This window comes from Peromyscus leucopus, chromosome 8b (genome assembly GCF_004664715.2).
Source record: "Peromyscus leucopus breed LL Stock chromosome 8b, UCI_PerLeu_2.1, whole genome shotgun sequence".
In the NCBI taxonomy this organism is placed as follows: Eukaryota; Metazoa; Chordata; class Mammalia; order Rodentia; family Cricetidae; genus Peromyscus; species Peromyscus leucopus.
Genome location: NC_051086.1, coordinates 56,719,097 through 56,741,141, shown reverse-complemented (window position 1 = coordinate 56,741,141; position 22,045 = coordinate 56,719,097). Strand labels below are relative to the sequence as shown.

The 22,045-nt window shown below is 52.9% G+C and overlaps 1 protein-coding gene across 1 annotated transcript in view; it reads right to left on the bottom strand.

The window, feature by feature from the left end:
• The window catches only part of Itgae (integrin subunit alpha E), a 66,557-nt gene that overhangs the window by 22,484 nt on the left and 22,028 nt on the right, over positions 1-22,045 (bottom strand). The window contains exons 3-19 of the mRNA XM_028888705.2: positions 17,159-17,256; positions 16,324-16,391; positions 15,883-16,000; positions 15,529-15,672; positions 14,761-14,876; positions 13,581-13,732; positions 12,676-12,829; positions 12,067-12,217; positions 11,563-11,630; positions 10,726-10,861; positions 9,928-10,067; positions 9,480-9,620; positions 8,647-8,871; positions 7,568-7,698; positions 5,553-5,683; positions 3,624-3,787; positions 1,579-1,707 (exon numbers count right to left, since the gene is read on the bottom strand). Of these exons, the coding sequence (XP_028744538.1) occupies positions 1,579-1,707; positions 3,624-3,787; positions 5,553-5,683; positions 7,568-7,698; positions 8,647-8,871; positions 9,480-9,620; positions 9,928-10,067; positions 10,726-10,861; positions 11,563-11,630; positions 12,067-12,217; positions 12,676-12,829; positions 13,581-13,732; positions 14,761-14,876; positions 15,529-15,672; positions 15,883-16,000; positions 16,324-16,391; positions 17,159-17,256 (2,266 nt within the window). The remainder of the gene's footprint in view (positions 1-1,578; positions 1,708-3,623; positions 3,788-5,552; positions 5,684-7,567; positions 7,699-8,646; positions 8,872-9,479; positions 9,621-9,927; positions 10,068-10,725; positions 10,862-11,562; positions 11,631-12,066; positions 12,218-12,675; positions 12,830-13,580; positions 13,733-14,760; positions 14,877-15,528; positions 15,673-15,882; positions 16,001-16,323; positions 16,392-17,158; positions 17,257-22,045) is intronic.

The window sequence follows — 22,045 nt, the reverse complement described above, 5'->3', positions numbered from 1 at the left end:
TTACAGGGAGGCTTGAACTGAGGTTCTGGCTGCACATAGCCGACGGCACAGAAGGTTATCTAAATGTTCCATTAGTAGAGGGGAAATGGTGCCCAATAAATGATGGAAAAGCTACAATAGCACATGAGAAATTCATAGTGGGAAACAGCTGATAATCAAAAGTCACCAAGACTTCTTGAACCTCAGCTCGACCTCTGGAAGGCCCTTGGCTTCTTCCAGGTATTATTAGCTTGTCATAATCAGCTGAAATCCTACTTTATATATATTTGCTGCTTACAGCAGTGAAGATATCAGATCTGTAAATTATTCTCAAATGAGAATTCTTTGGATTTTTTTTTCCTTTTTTTGGACAGAGTTCAACTATGTAGCCCTGGGTAGCCTAGAACTTGCTATGTAGATTGACTGGCTTCAAACTCACAGAGATCTGCCTTCAGTCTGTGCTCCCTGAATGCTGGGGTTAAAGGAGTGTGCCACCACACCTACCCCAACTTCCATTTTTTATTATTATTAAATTTTCTAAATTTATTTTACATACCAACCACAGTTTCCCCTCCCTCCTCTCCTCCAGTTCCCTCCCCCCACCTCCTTTCTACATGCCCTCTATCCATGCCTCAGAAAGGGACAGGCCTCCATGGGAGTCAACAAAGCATGGCATATCAAGTTAAGGCAGGACCAATCTCCTCCCCTCTGCATCAAGGCTGAGCCAGGCATCCCACCATAGGGAATAGGTTCCAAAAGCCAGCTCATGCACCAGGGACATGTCCTGATCCCACTGCTAGGGGCCCCACAAACAGACCAAGCTACACAACTGTCACCCACATGCAGAGGGCCTAGGCTGGTCCCATAGCTCCCTAGCTGTCAGTCTAGAGTCCGTGAGCTCCCACAAGCTTGGGTCAGCTGTCTCTGTGGGTTTCCCCATCATGATCTTGACTCCACCCTAACTACTACTTTTTAATATTCACTTCTTTGTCCCTGATGATTTTTCTGTACTCTGTAAGTGGAGGTAGGTGGAGGACTCTTGGAGCCACAGCCTGGGTAAGGGCAAGGTCACCTTAGGTGTGGTAGGATTAGAAAACCCAATCCTTTTATCTGTCCTTGATCATGAAAAAGTTTCTGTTGACACTACCTGCCTGTCTCAGCCACACTGATGAGCACCAAGGTAGAGGTAGGTGCAGGCTTGGTGAGCCAGACACCTCAGTATGAAGGCTCTGAGCAGGGCCTGAGCAAGCAAGTCCAAGAACTCTCTGCATCTCAGGACAGCTCCAGTCTAGTGCCCACAAGGGACCCACCACACCATCCTCGGATACCATGCAGAGTGAGAGCCCCAGTACACAGTGTATCCATGTGTGTTACCAAGCATGTAGGAGCACACTGTGTGAATAAGCCCAGGGCCACAGCTAGAGACCTGCTACCCTCCGGTGAGCAATGAACAGCAGCCATCTCAGGGGATCCACTGCCCTACCGACACAGTCTGAAGACCTCCCCTCCCAACTCTAGCCATATTTGAAGTTAGAGGAGCAAGTATTCAATGTGGGATGCCCCCCAAGATGATTAGGTCCTTCTTGTAGGAAGAGTCACCTGGAAGATGGCAGAGGGGTCCCTATAGTGGTCCAGGATGGCGTTGGGGTGGTCCCTCCTTCCTCCAGGTGTCTGGAACTCGTAGCTGACCTTGATGGTGATGTTGGAAAAGCAGTCGTCCTCACAAAGCTGTGCGTGGCCAGGGAAGACAAGGTCAGAGGTGGATGTGACAAAGAGGACAAGAAGAAATGAACAGTGACAGCAATGACCAGGAAATCTTCCAAAGGATCCAGGCCCTCAAGTAAGCCACCAAGAGCTTTGGAAGTTTCCCCAGTCTGTCCCACCCGTGGGTCTCGGTGCTCTCACCCCAGTACAAAGGGATTCAACTTAGACTTTATGTGGAGGGCAGACAGGAGCCATGGAGGGAAGAGTGGTGGTCCCATGTGAGTTAACAAAGATCTCCAACCAACATGGAGGGCTATTGAGAAGTAAAACCTGAAAATAGGAAATGGGTAGAGGAGGCCATTTGCTACACTCTGTTTAAAGGAGCTTTCTTGTCAGACTAAGAGCCCTGAGGGCTGGTGAGATGGCTTGGTGTGAACAGGTTACAGGTGTTGCTCCCAAGCCTGACAACCTGAGATTAATTTCCAGCACCCACATTGTAGGAGAGAACTGGCTCCCACAGGTTGCTCTCTGACCTTCCTATGTACATTGTGGAATGCATAAATAAACAAATAAGAAGCTTTGAACATGAGAGCAATAAACTTGACTGCCTGGTAAAAATACAGTTAGGCTCTTTTTTAAATACTTATTTTATTATTTTAACTATGTATAAGTATGGGGGTATGTGCACATGAGCACCGGTGCCTAAAGAAGCCAGGCATGTTGGATTCCCTGGAGCTGAGTTTACAAAGCCCCCAATGTGGTGCTGGGAACCAATTTCGGGTCCTCTAGAAAAGCAATATGCACTCCTAACCACTCAGCTATCTCTCAAGCTCTGTGCCTTTATTTTTAGAGGGCTATAGATGTTCTAGAAACTTTCCTAAGCCAAGTAACAACTAAAAGTGCATTCAAAGCAGAATTTATGGTCTTGTTTTCTGAAACAAATGGTCTATATAGTTGAAAGTTCTAAGACCTGTTAGAATCTGAGTTCCGACAAGGCCACTTTTTAAAAACCATGCCTCTCAATATCTTTGCCAAGATTTCTTTTTTTAAATAACTTTTTTTTTTTTTAACAGCTTTGGCTGTCCTGGAACTTGCTTTGTAGACCAGACTGGCTTCGAACTCACAGACATCCACTTGCCTCTGCCTCCCGAGTGTTGGGATTAAAGGTGTGCACCACCACCACCACCACCACCACCACCACCACCACCACCACCATCCAGCTAAATAACATTTTAAAATAACTTGCTTGGTCTTTCTAGTTCTGCCTTCTAAAGGATTATTTATTTATCCATTTTATGTGTACGTGTGTTTTGCCTGAATGTGTGTCTGTGCTCCATGTGAGTACCTAGTGCCCTAGGAAGTCAATAGAAGGCACTGGAGCCCCTGGCACTGGAGTTACAGACAGTTGTGAGCCACTATGTGGGTGCTGGGAGTCAAACCCGGGTCCTCTGGAAGAGCAGTCAGTGCTCTTAACCACTAAACTATCTCTCCAGCCCTCTGGTTCTGCCTTTTAATCATTCTGTTTTTCTGGTGTAGAGTCACTGAAGGCCCTTCAGCCTATTGTTACTATCAGGAGATGAGACAACACAATGACTCCAGGCATCTCCCTGTCCAGCCTCCAGGAAGCTCAGGGACGTGGTCTGTGTTCAGTTTTGGTAGATGCCTCCCTCTTTCCTGCTCTTTCTCCCTTCTCCCCTTGCTCTTTCCTTCCCAGTGGACTAAACACAGGGCCTCACACACGCACAGCGTGCAAAGCACTCCCCAAGTCACTGAGTCACACCCACAGCCCCGGCCGCTCCGGTTTGGACTTCTGGTAGGATTCTATTACCAGTGTCTCCTGTGATTCTTGATGTGTTGTGGTTTCAGTTGGCTCATTTGTGTGGAGAGGGTCCTGCATTGCACACATCTTCTCTGGGATGTCGTCTAAATTCTCTGCTTACCTCCTCCTCCGTGGGGATGAGACGGAAGTGCTCACACAGAGAGGACTCCCCACTCCACTTCCTAAGGGAGCTCTGACAGTTGCTCGCATCTGCGCACTGCAGCCTCTTCCTCTCCTTGGTCACATCCACATCCACCGTGAAGTTGAGTGACATCTCTCTAAGGCCTGGGGTTGAAGACCAGATCTTCTGATGAGGCCGGAAAGGTCAAGGCCCAGACAAAGATCCCCGGCCTGCTAAGGCTCTGTAAGCCCCTGCTGAACAGTGTCCCTCTGTGGTGTGTGGGCACTTCCTTGGGGCCAGACTCCCAGGTTTTGTTTTTGTTTTTATTTTTGTGTTTAGACAAGGTGTCACTATATACCCCTGACCTGGAACCTGCTATGTAGACTAAGCTGGCCTTGAATTCACAGAGCTCTACCTGCCTCTGCCTCCTAAGTGCTGGGATTAATGCCCGGCTATTCACCATCATTTTGAGGGTGATTTCCAACCCCCATTAGTTCTGGTATCCCTGGCTAGGGTTTCTCGGTGTTCTGGACCCATACCCAGCACATTGCTTGGTTAAGTCCAACCTTAGGGAAAAAGAGTTTAGGCAGGTGTGCTGACTAGTTTCATGTCAACTGGCACAAGTGAGTCCTTTGGAAGAGGGGACCGAGTTGAGGAAATGTCCCCACTAGACTGGCTTGTGGAAAAGCCTGTGGTGCATCTTCTCGATTGATGGTTAATGTAGGAGGGCCCCGCTCACTGTGAGCAGTGGCACCCCAGGCTGGTGGTCCCAGGTGCTATAAGAAAGCAGGCTGAGCAAGCCATAAGGAGCAAACCAGTAAGCAGCATCTTTCCACAGCTTCTGCTTCCAGGTTCCTGCCTTTACTTCTTGCCCTGAATTTCCTGGATGATGGACCACAGACCGTAAACTGTAAGAAACCCTTTATTCCCCAAGTTGTTTTTGGTCATCATGTTTTTATCACAGCACTAAGAACCCAGGAGAGTGAAGTGGAAGGGGGCGGGGGAAGGAGAGAAGGGGAGAAGACAAGGAGGAAGAGGAGGAGGGAGGGAGGTTGAGAAAGGAGGAGGGAGAAGAGGAGGAAGGGGAAAGGTACAGGAAGTGGAGAGTGAAATCATGAAATCTGAGCACAGCGGGGCTAGAACTATCTTGGAGATTGCGTGAGTCAAGTCCCTTACTGTGCAGAACAGAAACCAGGACCTAGGAAGAGAAGGACACCTACCCGGTGTCACCGAGCCCTCCACAGTCTCTGTGTCCTAAGAATAGTAAGTCTACCCTTTTTTCTTTCCTTTTTGAAACAGGCTTTCATGTAGCCCAGGCTGGCCTTGAACTCAGTATGTAGCTGAGAATGACCTTGAACTCTTGATCCCTCTGCCCATCTCCCATATGCTGGGATTTCAAGCTCACACTTCTATACCAGGCCAGGTCTGTTGTTTTCTACCCTTGGGTCTTCATGACCCTCACCCAAGAGGACTGCTTCATGACTTGCAGGGAGCGGTCGCTAGAATCAGGTTTAAACCTCGGGGGCTTTGCTGGGAGACTGTGGGAAGGGAGCTCTGGGCCCTGGACACCTGGGCTGTGACAGCCACGCCCTCCTCCCTCTGGCCTTCTTCCTTCTGAAAACACACCCCCGGAGCATCAGATAGGGATGGAAGAGCAGCCAGGCCTCCAGCATGTTCTCTGGGGTCGCTGCAATGCTCAGGTGGGGAGCAGAGGTGAGAATAGGACAGCTGCTGCCTTTCTGCACACAGTTCCAGAAAACCCCCTTCTGCCAACACCGCTCCGATCTCAGCTAATCTGCTTCCTGGGGCATAGTCATTTAATCAAAGTCAAGACACAGGAGCCAGGCTCCAGGAGAGGGACCAGGACCGCCGCTACAAGCCAATCAGGAATGACGGCAACACCACCCGGGCACCCCAGGCAGCTATTACCTTGCTTAGAGGCCTCACTTGAGGAGCCAACTTCAAAACACAGTTCTACATCCATCTCGCCTTGGAAGGCCATCGGCAGTAAAGTGGGGGTGAAGGTCATGGACACGGTCAGGTCAACCACAGGTCGTGAGCTGAAGACCAGGAAGAGGTCCGTGAGAAGTGAGCACAGACGCTGTCCCATTCAACAGCTCCAACAAGATATATTAACAGTGGGGAAAGAGATAAGGCTTTGCTCTTGGGGGGAAGCAGACAACCGCCAATAAAGAGGGATAGAGACACACAAGGTGCTGGCGATGCCATCATACGGTAAGGAGACAGAAATGGAGGCTGCTTAGATCAGGTGGTCCGAAGGCACTCCCGATAAGGAGGCCTTGAAAGTGAAAGCCAGTAACAAGAAAGAGCCAGCTCTGTGAAGGTCTGAGGAGGAAGCATTCCAGGCAGAAAAATCAGCTGGTGCAAAGGGCCTGTGCCAGGACGAGGCTGGTTTGTTTGAGAAACACAAGGACAGAGAGCCTGGAACATAGTGAAGTGGACTGTGGTGACAAACCGAGGACTGGGGGGTGGGCGGGACCAATCACAGACAGCCCTGGAGGGTGGGCAGGGCCAATCACAGACAAACCTAGAGGGTGGGCGGGGCCAATCACAGACAGCCCTGGAGGGTGGGCGGGGCCAATCACAGACAGCCCTGGAGGGTGGGCAGGGCCAATCACAGACAGCCCTGGAGGGTGGGCGGGGCCAATCACAGACAGCCCTGGAGGGTGGGCGGGGCCAATCACAGACAGCCCTGGAGGGTGGGCGGGGCCAATCACAGACAGCCCTGGAGGGTGGGCGGGGCCAATCACAGACAGCCCTGGAGGGTGGGCGGGGCCAATCACAGACAGCTCTGGAGGGTGGGCGGGGCCAATCACAGACAGCCCTGGAGGCGATGACAAGGAACTGGTTTTACTCAGGTGGGAGTCGCTGAGGGGTTTTTAAGCAGCTGGGTAGAGCTGTAGCATAGAGGGATCGCCTCAAGAGAGCACAGGGAAGTCTACGTGTTGGTCCTGGGGAGAGATGACAGGCCCCCTGTGCTGGGAGGTGTTTTGGAGTTGAAGTCAATAAAATGGATGGAGGAAGGATGAAGAGGAAGCTTACCGAGAGCTTTTGTCCTCTGCAGCCCAGAGGGCCTTGAGCTGGTGACCTACCTGCCTCAGCCTCCGAGTAGCTGAGATTACAGGCCCATGCCAACAGGCCCCGACATAGAATGTAATCCTCACTCTTATTTAAAAAAACTATTTTATTACTATTTATTTATGTGTACATGTATATTTGTCTGTATATGTCATGTATCTAAGATTAGGGCCATCCCCTGAATATGGAGTTACAAGCAGTTGTAAGCTGCCTGATGTGGGTGCTGGGAATTGAACTCGGGTCCACCGCAGGAACAATACATGTTCTTAACCACTGAGCCATCTCTCCAGACCAATCCTCACTCTCTAGGTGGGTGATACAGTGCCATTTGATGAGACAGGAGCTGAGGGTGAGGGGCAGACTGGGGATGGAAGGTGGGAAGAGCAGGTGCTCCGTTTGGAGGCCTGTTCACTTGGAGATGTTGGTGAGCAGACAACAGGTGTGGGACTCTCTGGAGAGGGTTGGGTAGACAGGGGCTCTAGCTCCGGGACTGAAAATTGCCTGCAGGTAGAATCCAGGGGCCCTGAAATCCACAGCTCCCCACCCCCAGCACTGTGCTATCTACCCCTTGTATTTTCTCACATTATTTTCCTCCCATTCCTGTAAGGCAGGCACTGTCATTATTCCCAATTGTAGATAAGAAAGTTGAGACTTAGAATTCAGTAGCCCACCCAGCCATACTGTTGAGGGCTGCAGAGCAAACGTACCCAGGCAGACCTCAGAAACGGTGCCCCTTCCCCATAGTTCCTCCCTGCCTTAGTGCTTGGAATCTGCAGGACCCACTGAGTGCAGAACAAGGAGTAAAGCCTGGGGCTCGAGTCACAGAAGTCAGGGCAGATCCCTACCGAAGCACAGCTGCCCGGTCCCGAGAGCCCACCGTGATATCAGCCAGGCCATCACCATCGAAATCCAAACCACCAGCCACAGACATGCCGAAGTAGCGGAGTCCCGAGGCCACAGAGGAGGCTCTGATCCGCTGTGGAAGGAGAAAGAGAAGCTTCACCTTCTATTTCTTTTTGCTGCATGACCCGCCTCCCACCCCGGCCGTGAACCGTCTCTGGGAAAGTGATATCTGGGTGGAGCCCCGAAGGGCAGCAAGCGGGCGGGGAAGAGCAGAGTGCTCTGAGAACGCAGTGGAGGCTCAGTGCAGCGGGTCAGGTGGGGCAGGAGGGGGTAAAGGGATGTGAGTGCGCGGAGACTTGATGTGGGCTGGGCTGGGGGCATCAGGAAAGGCTCTATGGAAGAGTCACTTCACCAGGACCACAGTTCAGAAGCATCCCTGGAGGCACAGGGAGAAGAGGGGCTGGAGGTGGGAGCTGGGGCCTGGGGCGCGGGGAGGGGGGGTGATGGAAGGCCTAAGCTGATGCCCTGGTGTGTTTAGGGGGTGGTGGTGCAGAGCTAGAATTACTCGGTGCCAGGAGGCTATCCTGGGCATCTGGTGTGGAGGAGCAGGGGATGGGTACACAGGAGCATCATCAGTTTTCTGGAAGAAGGGGCTCGCGGACTGAGATGTGCCAGAATAAGAGGCCTGGGGACCAGCTTCGGGGAGGTGCTTAGGAAGCAGCTGGAGGAGGGGGGAGGGGAGGAGCCAGAACAAGGAGGCCTGGATAAGACAAGAACCAGAGACAAAAGGAGACGCAGAGGGGAGGGAACCTGAAGTAGGCTGGTGGTCAGCAGTGGCAAAGGAGGAGGAGACACAGGCCAGGAAAGTAAACCAGGCCTCTCCTTCTCCTTTCCTGGAGGGTTTGGAGGAGGCCTGGTCTGGAACCCTCCACCTACCCCTGGTGCCTTCACTGGCATTCTCTACCACCAGAGGCTAGCCCAGCGCTTAGGATGGAGGCTGACTCAGAGGCCGGCTCTGCTCGTTCTGTCTGTGGGAGGCTTGAACCCCAGGGAAGAAGCAGGAAAGAGCCTGTGGAGTCACCTGGGAAGGGCTGGCACGGAGGCCATCTGAGTGTCCGTTGTAGATGTACACACTGCCATAGCTGGTCCCATCACCTGCCACAAAGCCCTCCAGGGGGGCCCCAATGGCCACATCTGTGAATTTGTCTTGATTGATGTCCCCCACGGCTGCCATGGCAAAGCCGAAGCGGCTGTTGGGGAGCCCAGGGTGCCCACTCAGTGTGTATGCCAAGGAGAAGGAAGCATCCTGCAAAGTGAACCAAGAGCTCGGTCCCCAAGAAAGGTGTGCAGGGCAAGCATCCCAGGGCCACCCGGAGGCCATTCTCCCTCCCTGGTTCCCACTCTCCAGCAGGAGTCTAAGGCTGAGAAAAGACAAGGGACCTGAGCCTGTAGTAAAGCGGGGTCTTCCTGTCTTGGAGTTCAGGACCTGGAGCCTGCCCCAAGTTCAGGACCTGCCTTCTCTGTTCTCATCCATTGCTATATTAGCAATAGAGAGGTCTAGGGTCCAGTGGCAGCTCTCCCACACCCAGCATCACTAGCTAGTTCACTGAACCCCAGACTCTGCATCGGTAATGTGAGAGTGAGAGCCACTCCCATAGTTACTGTGAGGAGCAAGGGAGGACAGGGCAAGAGTTCTGTCTACTGGACAACGACGACAGATGCTACCAAGAACCACCCAGGTAAGAAGCAAGGAGACAGCCATGCCCCCTGGCTGTCTAAAAGGGGACAGCTATGCCCCCTGAACACCCTCTGTCACTGTCTGCTGTTGCCAAACAGACATCAGGCCAGGGCTCATCCAACCTCTGCTACCTGAGCAGGTACAGCCTTGGCAAGCTCATGGGGCCCAACACTCACCTGCTCGTGCACATGGTACACATAGACCTTGCCTTCTTCTCCACGGATATGATAAAATGGAGCAGCCACCAGCAGAAAATCTGTGGTTCCATCCATGTCAATATCCACAGGGCACAGCTCAGAGCCAAAGTAGGACCCCATCTACAGCCCAGAAGGAATTCAGCACTCCTGAGGATGGGGACACACCCTTTCCACCCTCACCAGAGCTAGACCCACTGCTTATGGTCTCCCTGGACCACCAAGTAGGGCTTTCAGATCCATCTGGTCTTTGGTATCACAGGAGATTAGGGGTGAGCAGCCGAGTCTCCACAGAGGGAGACCGTTGAGCAGATATGAGGGCCACTGAATTACACTCAAGCCTGGACCTTGCCCAGGGTGGGCCCATCCACCCATCTTCCCAGGGCCCCAGGGCTCCTACTGATGGAAAGGTGACTTCTCCAGGAGGTACCTGCTCTCCCTCCATCCGTCGCACAAAGGTGGATTCTCTGTCCTTCTGGAGCTCAAACACAGCCCCACGGAGCTTGTGCCGTGGAGCCCCTGCCACGTAGGAGAAGCCGTGGGCCTTGTGTAGCACTGCCACTGAATAACCTGGGACCAGAGTGGCGTGACTGCAAACCATTGCTCCCCACCTCCAGTCTCTCCCTCCAACTCTATCCTCCCAGCCACATGTTCCCACCTCTGCACTGACATGTCCCCATACGCATGTGGTACACCGCACCCCTTCAGCCCACGAGCGCTGTATGTGAGGATGAAGGGTGTGGGGGGTACCCCCTGCTGTTATAAACAGAGATGTCCCAATTCCCTCTTTTTCTGAGGCCCAAGGCCACCCTGTCTCCATCCCTAATTCTCAATCTCAGGATCTCTGAGGTCTGATCACCTGATTACATGTGACCCATGAGATTGACCATAGCTTGTCTCCTCCAGGAATCCTAATGTGCATACCAGCAAGCAGCCTCGGTGTCCCAGACTACATTGTCCCTGGGTCAATGTAGCTTCCAAGTGTCTTTTAGCCCCTCCCCCAGACTACAGACCGGCTCCAGGCCCCACCCTCACCCTATATTCATTTGCTAGGTTTCACTGCACTCTGGGCTCCGCCTTCCTTATCCAGGCCCCGCCCTCGACCGGCACCCAGCCTACAGGCTTCACCTTCACCTTCACCCTCCTGCTATCCTCCAGAGGCCTCTCCTCCTAGCCACCACCAGTCCCCACCCTCACCCCATCTGCATGCACCAGACCCTGCCCTTACCGAGGTAGCTGTACTGCGCAGCGCCGGAGTCTTCGACTGTCTGGTTTAGGAAGCAGCCCCGACCACGCTGTGTGTCATAGAGCAGCGCACCCCCAGACCAGTTAAAGGCTCCCACAGTGCCAAGCAACACCTGTCCCTGCAGAGGACCCAGAGGGCATCAAATGAGTGGGAGTGATCCGGGGGCCAGCGAAGCAAGACTTCCTGGACAAAGAGGGCATTCGGTGGCCAGGAAGATGAGATGTCAAAGACTGGGTTTCTGCTCCGTTTTCATGAGTCTGCTGAGTAGCCATAGCTCCAGAAGACACCGTGGGACCCAGATATTGAGCATTTTAAAAAGTATGATTGAGCATTATAGTACTCAGAAGTCCCCACTTCATCCCCTGTGCTGTGTGAAGGTGCTGTGCCTATCAGTGGACGAGGTCCCATTTGCACTGGGGTGACTGACTTCAGCTCTCACCTGCACAGAGGTCCCAGTTAGTAAGCATTCCATCTGTTGTCCCCTTCCTTCTTCCTTCTCTGCTTCCTCTCCTCCCACACAAACTACATGCTTTCCTGACACACCTTGGTGGGCTTGAAGTCCACCAAGGCCAAATCTCAGTGCTTACAGCTAAGAGAATGCCCCAATCCTTTTAGCACACGAAGTGACCTCCTACAATAAATCCACTGTCCTTTTGTCTATCTCAATGATCCAGATAGGGAAAGCTAGCAGATGGTCTCTCTGTTTCTAAAGTGGCTCCTCTAGATACACCCCCACAGGGTAACTATGAGCCAGGAGTCCCTCATTGCCTGGTGGTGGCACATCTTGGGGACCCAGACTGTGCTGAGCGGGCCACAAACCTTGTCCAGGATCTGGGCGCTGAAGCCAGTCTGTGAGAGTTGGTATTGAAGGGCATCTCCAACTGTGCCTGGAAGCCAAAGAAGCTGGTGAGACACTCTGTGCCAACGGGCAGGGTGAGGCATGTCCAGGAACGGTCAGCCGGGCCCCCAAAGGGATGAGTATTTGGTGGACTGGTGCACTGGGCTGAGAGCAGAGATCTGGGTCGTGCTTAAGTAAGTACTGGCTGGCAAGGCCTGGGCAGTCCATGCTCTCTTCCTGGGCCTCAGCCTCCTCATCTGTAAGCTCCTGTTAGGACTATGTCCCAGTCTTCATTATTTTTCTACCACTGCTTCAGCAGGTTTTCATAGATTCAGGGAGGTGAGGAGGACTGGGGATGCCATTGCCATTTTAGAGATTAATAGCTGTGGCTCAGGGAGGTGGTCAGGGTCAGGGGGAGTTGGTCTGGGGATGTCCTGCCGAATGCTGAGGGAGGGGGCTCTCAGAAAGCCCGTGGGAACCCTCACCTTCCATATGGATGATGCTCTGCTGCAGCTTGCTCAGCAGCCCGTCCAGAGCCGTGTAGTTGGTCACCTTGAAAGTGTGGTTCTTTTTAGGGTCCGAGGCAATCAACTTCAGTTCTCTGTCAGTCTTAACCTTCTCAAATGCATCGCCTACCTGTACAGAGGCCCCAGTCCGTGAGAGATCCATGGCCATTTCCTCCCTTCTTCCTTCCTTCCCTGCTCACTGTCCCTTCACCCCCAACAAAGCTCCACTTTGGGCAGTGTGTTCCTGATGCCTCCTCATGCAGGCCACGCCCTCTGCCTACTGAGCCTGACGACCCTCCCCTGTGCATAAGTCCAGCTTATGGGAACAGATTTGACCTTGGTTAAGGCTCACAAGCTGTTCATGTTAGCAGCCAGGACTCAGCTCAGCACTGTCTCTATGACACGCCCACCTCAGGATGAGCCTTCCATAGGACCCAATAAGGAGAGGGGAATGTAGGACCAGGTGGTCAGGAGAAGAGGCGTGTCTATGAACAGAGAGGGTTTGGATATACTGCTTCCAAAAGTCTCCATCAGGCTCATCCAGAGCTATCCAGAGCCAGGGGTTGCCTCCTAGCTCTTGGCTCTTACCCCAATGGCAAAGCGCTCAACTCCCTGCATTTTTGGGGAGTTGATGACAGTTGTAAGGTTCAGAGGGTCCTCAAATATGTCACCGTCAGTGATCACCACCATGATCTTCGATGCTTTCTTTCTGGAGCCACGGCTTGGAATGAAGATGTTGTCTCTTAACAGAGAAAGAATAAAGACAATCTTCCAAAGGGGTGTCTGGGCTCTGGGCAAGCTTTTACCTGCCTGAACTGGAGAATTAAAGAGCCCTCCAGATGGGGAATAAAGGACTAGAAAAGGGTAGGTTTGGCCCTTATTTCACACAGCAAGGCATAAGCCACACAGATGCTGCCCCTTTTATGTGTACACAGTATGGAATTTTAGGTTAAAAGAGCAGGCAATATTTTTTTTTCTTTTTTCTTTTTCCTTCACAGCAGGCCACAGAGTAACAAATATTTTTTATTTTATGGTTATTTCACTTCTATAAAAATTTGTACTTTTGGGTTTTTTTGTTTGGTTTGGGTTTTTCATTTTTTGTTTTTGTTTGTTTGGTTGGTTTTTGTTTGTTTTTTGAGTCGGGGTTTCTCTATGTACCCCTGGCTATCCTGGAACTGGCTCTGTAGGTCAGCTAGCCTCAAACTCATTTTCGGGGTTTTGAGGCACATCTGTCCAGCCTCCTGAGTGCTGGCATTACAGACATGTATCATCAATGCCTGGTTTCTATGGTACATGTGCACCATGCATTATCATAAATATTGTATATATTTTAGCTCTTTAATCCTCACAAAATCCAAAGAAGCAAAGATTTGTATTGTCTTCATGTTCGAAGTGACAGCACTTCTCGGCATCCTAACCTCTTCCTCCCACAGTGCCACCCAGCCACTCCTCCAGACACCATGCCACAGAACTCCAGCAGGCACCCCACTCACAGGACGTGCTGCATGGCTGAGGCAGTCTTAGTGACATTCTTCACTTGAACGATGCTCTGAACTCTGTCAAGGGAGGCCATCACGTCCCGGCTGTCTTGAAGATCAAACTCAGTCTGGATCACAGTCCCGTACTGCACCAGGGCAAAGCTGCACTGGAGAGCAAAGTGAGATGGAGGGGGTCATCAGACCGTACTACAGACACCCCTGTCCCAACGGGGCTTCTCTTGGAAACGCAGGAAGAAGCCAATCCTCTACTCTGTTAACCCTGACAGAAGGAGCTGCTAATGCAAAGGGAATCTCTGGTCAGGCACAGTCAAAGGAGAGTGATTTCTCCCTGAATCTACATCCCCATGACAACCCCTCTATATTGACTACAGGATCTGCCATGTAGCTTTCTTTCTTTTTTTTTTTTTTTTTTTTTTTTTTTTTTTGGTTTTTCGAGACAGGGTTTCTCTGTGTAGCTTTGCGCCTTTCCTGGAACTCACTTGGTAGTCCAGGCTGGCCTCGAACTCACAGAGATCCGCCTGCCTCTGCCTCCCAAGTGCTGGGATTAAAGGCATGAGCCACCACCGCCCGGCATCCATGTAGCTTTCTTAATGTCCAGTGGAACATTAGCAAATGCATGTATTGGGGCATTGGTGCATGAAAAGGTTGGGCTGAGCTGGGCGGTGGTGGCGCATGCCTTTAATCCCAGCACTTGGGAGGCAGAGCCAGGCAGATCTCTGTAAATTCAAGGCCAGTCTGGTCTATAGAGTGAAATCCAGGACAGGCACCAAAACTACAAGGAGAAACCCTGTCTCAAAAAAAAAAAAAAAGAAAAGAAAGAAAAGAAAAGAAAGAAAGAAAGAAAGAAAGAAAGAAAGAAAGAAAGAAAGAAAGAAAGAAAGAAAGAAAGAAAGAAAGAAGGAAAGAAAAGAAAAGAAAAGGTTGGGCTGGCCTTCTGGAGATTCACAACTGCCGCAAATGAGCAGGGCCATCTCAGGCGACCCATCCCCAGTCAAGCAAGCAGATGCTTATGGCTGCATGGTAGCTCCAGGCAAAACTGACAGAAGAGTCACCCAGCTGAGTTCAGCTCAAACACCTGCAGAGCTGTGAGCAAATGGAGGGTGGTTGTTGGGAAGCCGTTCCGTAGACATAGACAGTGGCAGGTGACGAGAGCTCAGTCCCCGAGGGAGCCCACCTCAAAACACTTCTCATAGAAGTTCCTCATCATGTTGGAGATGAAATCTTTGGCCCTCTGGAAGTCTTCCGGTTCAATGCTTCCCGAGCCATCCAGAACAATAGCAATCTCGGTGCCTGGTGAAGGTAAAGGGGCAGGTCGGGTATGAGATTCGGGCCAGGAGGAAGGGCAACATGTTCTGCCCTGTAAGACATCCCCCCACCCCCACATACACAAAATACTCAGTCCCTAGGGTTCAGTTCAGGGAAGAAGCCGGGAAGCTCCCGAACATGGGGGTTCCTTCCTTAAAGACAAAGAGAGATCCAGACCCTGGCTCTGACTACTGTGGGACTCACTCCCATTTGGGAGGCCTCAGTTTCCCCACCTCTAAGATGAGCAGGGCCAGGGAGATGGCTCAGCTGGTAAAGGAGCTTGCTGCCAAGCCCGAGGACCTGAGTTTGATCCCTGAGACTTGCATGGTAAAGCGAGAGAACCGACTTCTGCAAGTTGTCTTCTAACCTCCAAATGTGTGCTGTGATGCAGGTGTGTGTTTGGTGCGTGAGCACCCCCCTACCCATGCACAATGAACAAACATGCAAACAAATAAATGGTTAAAAAAAAAAGGAGGAGATGGAGCTGGGACTTGCCATACCTATAGGACCTAACCACTGTTCCCCATCTTCAGGACCTAGCTACTGTCTCCCATCTCCTAGATCTGAACACATCTTGATCCCAGAGGCTGTTAGCCTGGGGGTTCATTATGGAGGCACCTGATCTGCCTCTTCTCACCAGCTTCCTCTTCTTCATCCTCCTCCTCTTCTTCCTCTTCCGCTGCCCGGGGTCCTCTGACTAGTTTCTTATCCTCCCCCATGCTGCCTCCTTTGTTTCTGTAGTCGCCAGGGTCCACATGGGTGTCTGGATCCAGGAGTCTTTCTTTAAGAACATACAGAGAAGACACAGAGTCAGATGAAACCTCCATGCACCGGGATTGCCCCCAAGGCATCCTTAGCTCTGTCTTGACAAGGACCCTGAGCTTGTTTGTCCCATGCTGGGTCTCAATGTCTGGCTGCCTCTGCTGTGAGCTAGTGTTTCTTCCTGGATCCCTTTATGGCTGCCCATGGCCAGAGAATCTCCATTCCTTACTGAGGTCAGAGAAGTTGGCTCGGGCCCGGAGGTCCAAGCTGGGACTCAGCAGACTGCAGGCACCTGTGAGCTCGGAGTTAAGACTGCTGAGCTGCCGGGCCTGTACCTGAATGCAAACCTGGGAAAAGGACAAAAAGAAGGAGCAGGCAGGCCGAGTCAGCCCCATATTCCCTAGTCACAGTCACTGTTACCCCCCATTCCAGAACGCAGTGGCTGAACTAGACAGAGGACATTGGAACCCTGCCTCCCTCCTCAGGGTCAGGAGTCAGTTGCTAGGGTCAAAAAATGCAATCCGTGGGCGCTGGGTCAGACTTGGCATCTGTGTAGATGGCCAAACCACAGATAGGTGGCATCATAGCAACATGATTGACAACCACCATCACCCACAGGGGCCAACACCAGCCTCCCCGGGGCCCTTGGTCCTCCTGCCTGTGTACTCACCAAAACACCATGGTGGTTCCGGGCCACTGTCACGCCCTGGTACTTGCCCTTCGGCTTATAGATGTGTTCTGAAAAGTTTAGGTAGGGAAGGAGGAAGGGATTCTGGGAGGTCAGGCAAAGGTCAGGGGCACAGGGCTGCTGATGTCAGCAGCCTCTAGACACTGGGGTTGAGGGCTCCACAGACCAGAGTAGGTTGGGCATGCCAGGATACGGTCCCTGTCCAGCCCCATTTACCATCCCAGCAAAGACCCCGGTGCCCAGCCTTGATATCAGGGATGGGGATTCAGAAATGACTGCCACCTGGGACTTCTCAAGGGGCTCCTGGTGTGTGTGTGTGTGTGTGTGTGTGTGTGTGTGTGTGTGTGTGTGTGTGTGTGTTGGGGGCAGTAGGCCGGAGGTGCCTGTGAGCTCTGAGTTAAGGCTGTGGGACTGACTGCTGGACCTGGACCTGGACGTATATATGGGGAGAGGGGTCCAGGAAGATTCCCAAAGTCAGCCTCAAGCCTCAGCACCTATGCATGCCCATCTACATGTGAACACACACGGAGACACATAAAAACATGAGTGTATTACTTAACAGAGTGCCAGGCACGTCACGACAGTCTGGGTGTTGGCTCCAGATCCGTCATTAGGACTGTATCAGGGGAGGCAGGCTGGGCTGTGGGTGGGTGGCATGGGCCTGGGCGTTGGGGAGAGAAGCTCACTGTGGGGCTGGAGGCCAGGGGTGGTAGGGCTAGATCAAGCATGACTGGAATTGGAATGGTTTGGGCTGAGCTATGCGAGATTCCTAGGGAGGTGTCCTGAGGAGCATGCCAGGGAGGCGGGGTTGGCTTACCTACTGGACGGCAATCCAGGTCACCTGGAGTGTTGGATATGGCACATCGATGCAGGGGTGCTGACGTATTCTTGGTGCTGTGTCTGGCAACCAGGAGGCTGAGTGGGAGGGCAGACAGCAAAGACAGGCTGGCTGAGGGCTCCTTTCCCCTCCCTGCCTGCTCAGGTCCTGTCTTCCTATTCCTCCTATTCAGGAGGAGGCCCAGACCTGAGAAAGACAGGCGGCTGTCTAGCCCAGGCCTCCAGACTCGGCATTACGGAGAAGTCACTTACTCAGCCTCTAGTTCTACAGGGCTCCAGGCAGGAAAACGGTTCAATGTAACCCCCGACTGCCTGTGACCCCCGACTGCCTGTGACCCCCGACTGCCTGCAACTCCCGACTGCCTGTGACCCCCAACTGCCTGTAACCCCCGACTGCTTGTGACCCCCGACTGCCTGTGACCCCCAACTGCCTGTAACCCCCAACTGCCTGTGACCCCCGACTGCCTGTAACCCCCAACTGCCTGTGACCCCCGACTGCCTGTGACCCCCGACTGCCTGTAACCCCAACTGCCTGTGACCCCCGACTGCCTGTGACCCCCGACTGCCTGTAACCCCCGACTGCTTGTGACCCCCGACTGCCTGTGACCCCCAACTGCCTGTAACCCCAACTGCCTGTGACCCCGACTGCCTGTGACCCCCGACTGCCTGTGACCCCCGCCTGTAACCCCCGACTGCCTGTGACCCCCAACTGCCTGTGACCCCCGACTGCCTGTGACCCCCGACTGCCTGTGACCCCCGACTGCCTGTGACCCCCGACTGCCTGTGACCCCCGACTGCCTGTGACCCCCGACTGCCTGTGACCCCGACTGCCTGTGACCCCCGACTGCCTGTAACCCCCGATGACGTCTGCCTACCACACACCCTGACAGAGTTTGGAGCACATCTGGTGGTCAGAAGAGATTGCTATCCTGTGGGATGGAGTGAGGGAACCAGGAAGTCACTTGTCACACTGCAGGTCCCTTGAGGGGCAAAGCTGGCTGCAGAATTTGACCCATCGGGCCTCAGTGTTTTCCTGACTAAGAACTAGTGTTTTGGGGACCTCATGAAGACAGCCTGCTGCAAACCTCTTGGTCCCCCAACCCAAGTCCAAGCAGATGGCAGAGGACACAGTGTCCGCTTAAACATTCTCACTGTCCACATTGCTGGGTGGGCCTGGGGCTTGGCTGGCCTGAGACAGAGCGTGAGTGAGCACTTCTCACTGGGGTTGGAAAGCGTGGTAGGGAAGGGGATCTGAAGATTACCCTGGTAGTCGTGAACCAAGTCCAGGGACTCCGTGGTGGTGACAGGAAGCTCTGGAGGGCTTTGTAAAGGGGAAGCACATGATTAGTCTGTGCTTTGAAGAGGTCACGATGTGGCTGTGGTGGGCTGGAGGAGAAGTCAGCACAGAGGGAGGGACAGACCTGGGCGGCTGTTTCTACTTCCTCAGCTCTTACCACTAGACACTTTTTTTTTTTTTTTTTTAGACAGGGTCACTCTGTGTAGCCCTGGCTGTCCTGGAACTCACTCTGTAGACCAGGCTAGCCTCAAACATAGAGACCCGCCTGCGTCTGCCCCCTGAGGGCTAGGACTGAAGCGGTGCACCACCACACCCAGCTTAGAAGAAGGACCAGGCATCTTGGTTTTTCCTTGGTGGTGTTGCTGAGGATTGAACCCAGGGCCTTGTGCATGCCAGGCAAGTGCTCTGCCACTGACCCTCCCCAGCCCTTCCTTGTCGTTTTTTAAACCCCTCATCACAGCCCATAGCCAAGGCAGGATCTGACCCCATCTCTACCTCTCCAACCCGCCTTGCTCCCCCAGAGAAAGACCTGTAGATGTGTGCTGCGGCCTTTATCAAACTTTAGGTCCTGGTCCCTTCTTGCCTCCGGCCCTCTGGCTGGGCTGTCCTTTCTGCCTGGAACCCTGGAACTCCCTAAAATGGTTCGTTCCCATCCCTGTACCCTGCTTAATCGTCACCCACTCATACTGCTTTCTCTAGGTAGCCGCACCCCACACCCGAGAAGCACGGCTTCTAGTGATTTCCTGCTCAGAACCACCAGAGAGCAGCTTGCCTCCTTATTTCCCTACTTATCATCTGTCTCGTCCACTACGCGAGCTCCCCAACAGTCTTGTCTACCTTGTCCGTCACGCAGTTCCCGAGGCCTAGGACACGCCTTGCACAGTGTAGGGGTTCAGTAGACATTTGTTGAATGACTTACATGACACAGTACAGGCAATAGCTGAGGGGTTGATCTGAAGGGTCGGACAGAAGGCATCAGACCAAGGTGTGCCTGAGTCTCCGAATCAGGTCACTGCTCGATAATTCCGCCTCTCTCCCCAGGCCGTCCTGGCCCCTGTACCTTTCCCCCTGCTCCCAGTGGTAGGTGTGTTCACAACTGTGTTTCCTCTCAGACCACCTGGAACAGCATGGCTGTCCCCCATCTCCAGCCCTCCATCAGTGGTGCCTTTTACACCCTTCTCCTGCAGAACAACCTTCCCAGGCACCAGCTCCACGGGAACCTTCCCAAAGGAGGACACAACCCGACCCCCTTCAAGCCTCCAATAGCCCCTAACTCCTGGGTACCCACTCCCATATCCAGCCTTCTTCCCACCTTGGCTACAAGCTCACGAGAGACCACACGCACAGCTATGCAGGCCGTATACCACACATCCCCAAGATGGCCAGGCACATTTCAAGTGTGCGAGTCTGTGGCCTGAGGCCCGGTCTGTGCTGCTCCCACACCCCTTTTACGGCTGGCGGCCTCCAGGTTTGCTGACTCAGTGGTTAGCCAACCAGCTAAACACAGCTGTGACCGAGAACCAGCCGTCTACTGACAGCCTCGGGTTCCCTGTTTCACTCTGGACTGGCGGCAGCCCCAGGACATCTAATCCAGCTCCTGCCTTGTCTCAGATCTAATGGTCTGTCTTCCCAGAGGCATCCCCAAATCCTCGGGGGGAGGGGGCGGCGGGGGGGGGGAGGGGGCGCGGGGGGGGGAGACCTGCTGACATCCCACTCCACCCCCCTGCAGCAGGTCACAGACGAGGATACTGGCAGTCTACTTAGTCCGCCATGTTTTAGAAAGTACAAGAAAGTTAAGAGGGACATGTTACCCTCACCGTGGGGATGGGAGTGGAGAGCGGCCTGTTTCTCTCTACAGCAAGCTGGGCCAGTCAACTGCTCATTTCCTGCCCCCTGCAGCAAGCCCAGAAACCCAGAATTGTCTCCACCACATCCTCCTGCTGACATTACAGACCTCCTTGCCCTGCTCTGCCTTAGCAGGTGTTCAGGGAGGTGTTCATGAACCCCACTAGGACCCCAATCTCTTGCCAACTCCCAGCACTCTAGGCATTGGGGGCTTTAAATGCAAATACTCCCTTCTCATGCACCTTGGCCCTTGGGTCTCTAAGGAAGGGGGAATTAAGTCTGTGAGCCTGGGACTCACCACTCCCTGCTGGGGTAGTGGTGGAAGGTGGTGAGGGTGGTGGAGATGGTCACAGATAACTTGACTAGAAATCATCTAGGTAGTGCGAACAGTTTGGAAAACAAAATGCAAGGTCAACCTCCCTCTGTAGGCCTGATGAAATGAATACACCCGTCTGCAGAGTTGAAGTGACAAATCGCTCACACGCTCACCATCAGTTCTGTGCACGCCATGCAAAACTCCAGCCTCAGACAGCAGGGCTAATGGGGCTGGAGGACCCAACGCTGTTGGAGGGTTGCTGGGTGGAGTGGGTTCTGCTTGTCTCATTTCACGTCCAGTTAAAAACCAGGCAGAACTAACCGACAGAGACGCAAAGGTGGCAGGCCAGTGACCGTCCACGGGGAGGTGTCTGGTGCAGAACACAGGGCTCCCAGGAGACTCTCCTGGTGCTCTTTGTTGTTGTTTTGGCTTTTTTAGACATGGTCTCTTTGTATAGCCCCGGCTGTCCTGGTACTCACTATGTAGCCCAGGCTGGCCTCAAACCTGCCTCTGCCTCCAGAGTGTCGGGATTAAAGGCATGTGCTGCCATACCTGACTGCCCTCGAGTTTTTTATCCAGATGCTGCTTATACAGATGGCTTGTTTTAATAATGTACATTGAGCCAGGCGGTGGTGGCGGCGGCGGCGGCGGCGGCGGCGGCGGCGGCGCACGCCTTTAATGCCAGCACTCAGGAGGCAGAGCCAGGAGGATCTCTGTGAGTTCGAAGCCAGCCTGGGCTACAGAGTGAGTTCCAGGAAAGGCACAAAGCTACACAGAGAAACCCTGTCTCGAAAAACCAAAACATAAAAAGTACATTGAGCTGTACATTGACATGTGTGAACTTTCATATGTGAGTTATGTCAATACAAAATTACCAAAAAAAAAAAAAGAAAGAAAGCCCAAAACCAATAAGTGTCAATTTATTTATTTATTTATTTATTTATTTTGAGACAGAATCTCACCACGCAATTCTAGCTGACCTGGAACTTGCTATGTAGGCCAGGGTGGCCTTGAACTCACAGAGATCTGCCTGCCTCTAACTCCCAAGTGCTGAGATTAAAGGCATCTGCCACCACACCTGGCCCAAACATCAACTTCCAATTCATCTTCCTAAAGACAAAATCTTTTGTTCTCACTGTTCCTGCCTCCAGCCTTTCTAGCTCTTCTAGACCCTCCATGCGATAGTGACAAGGTACTGCCCAGTCTCAGCCCCGAGCATTTCCCTTGCTCAGGGTAGCCCCAGGCTGTTAGCCGAGCTCTTCCCTGTGCCTGGACTCTTTTCTCTCAACCCTGTTGTGCTAACTGTGATCACACACACACACACACACACACACACACACACACACACACACACACACACACACGATACAGACACAGAAGATGACCTTTGTTCAAGTTCCCGAGGCCCC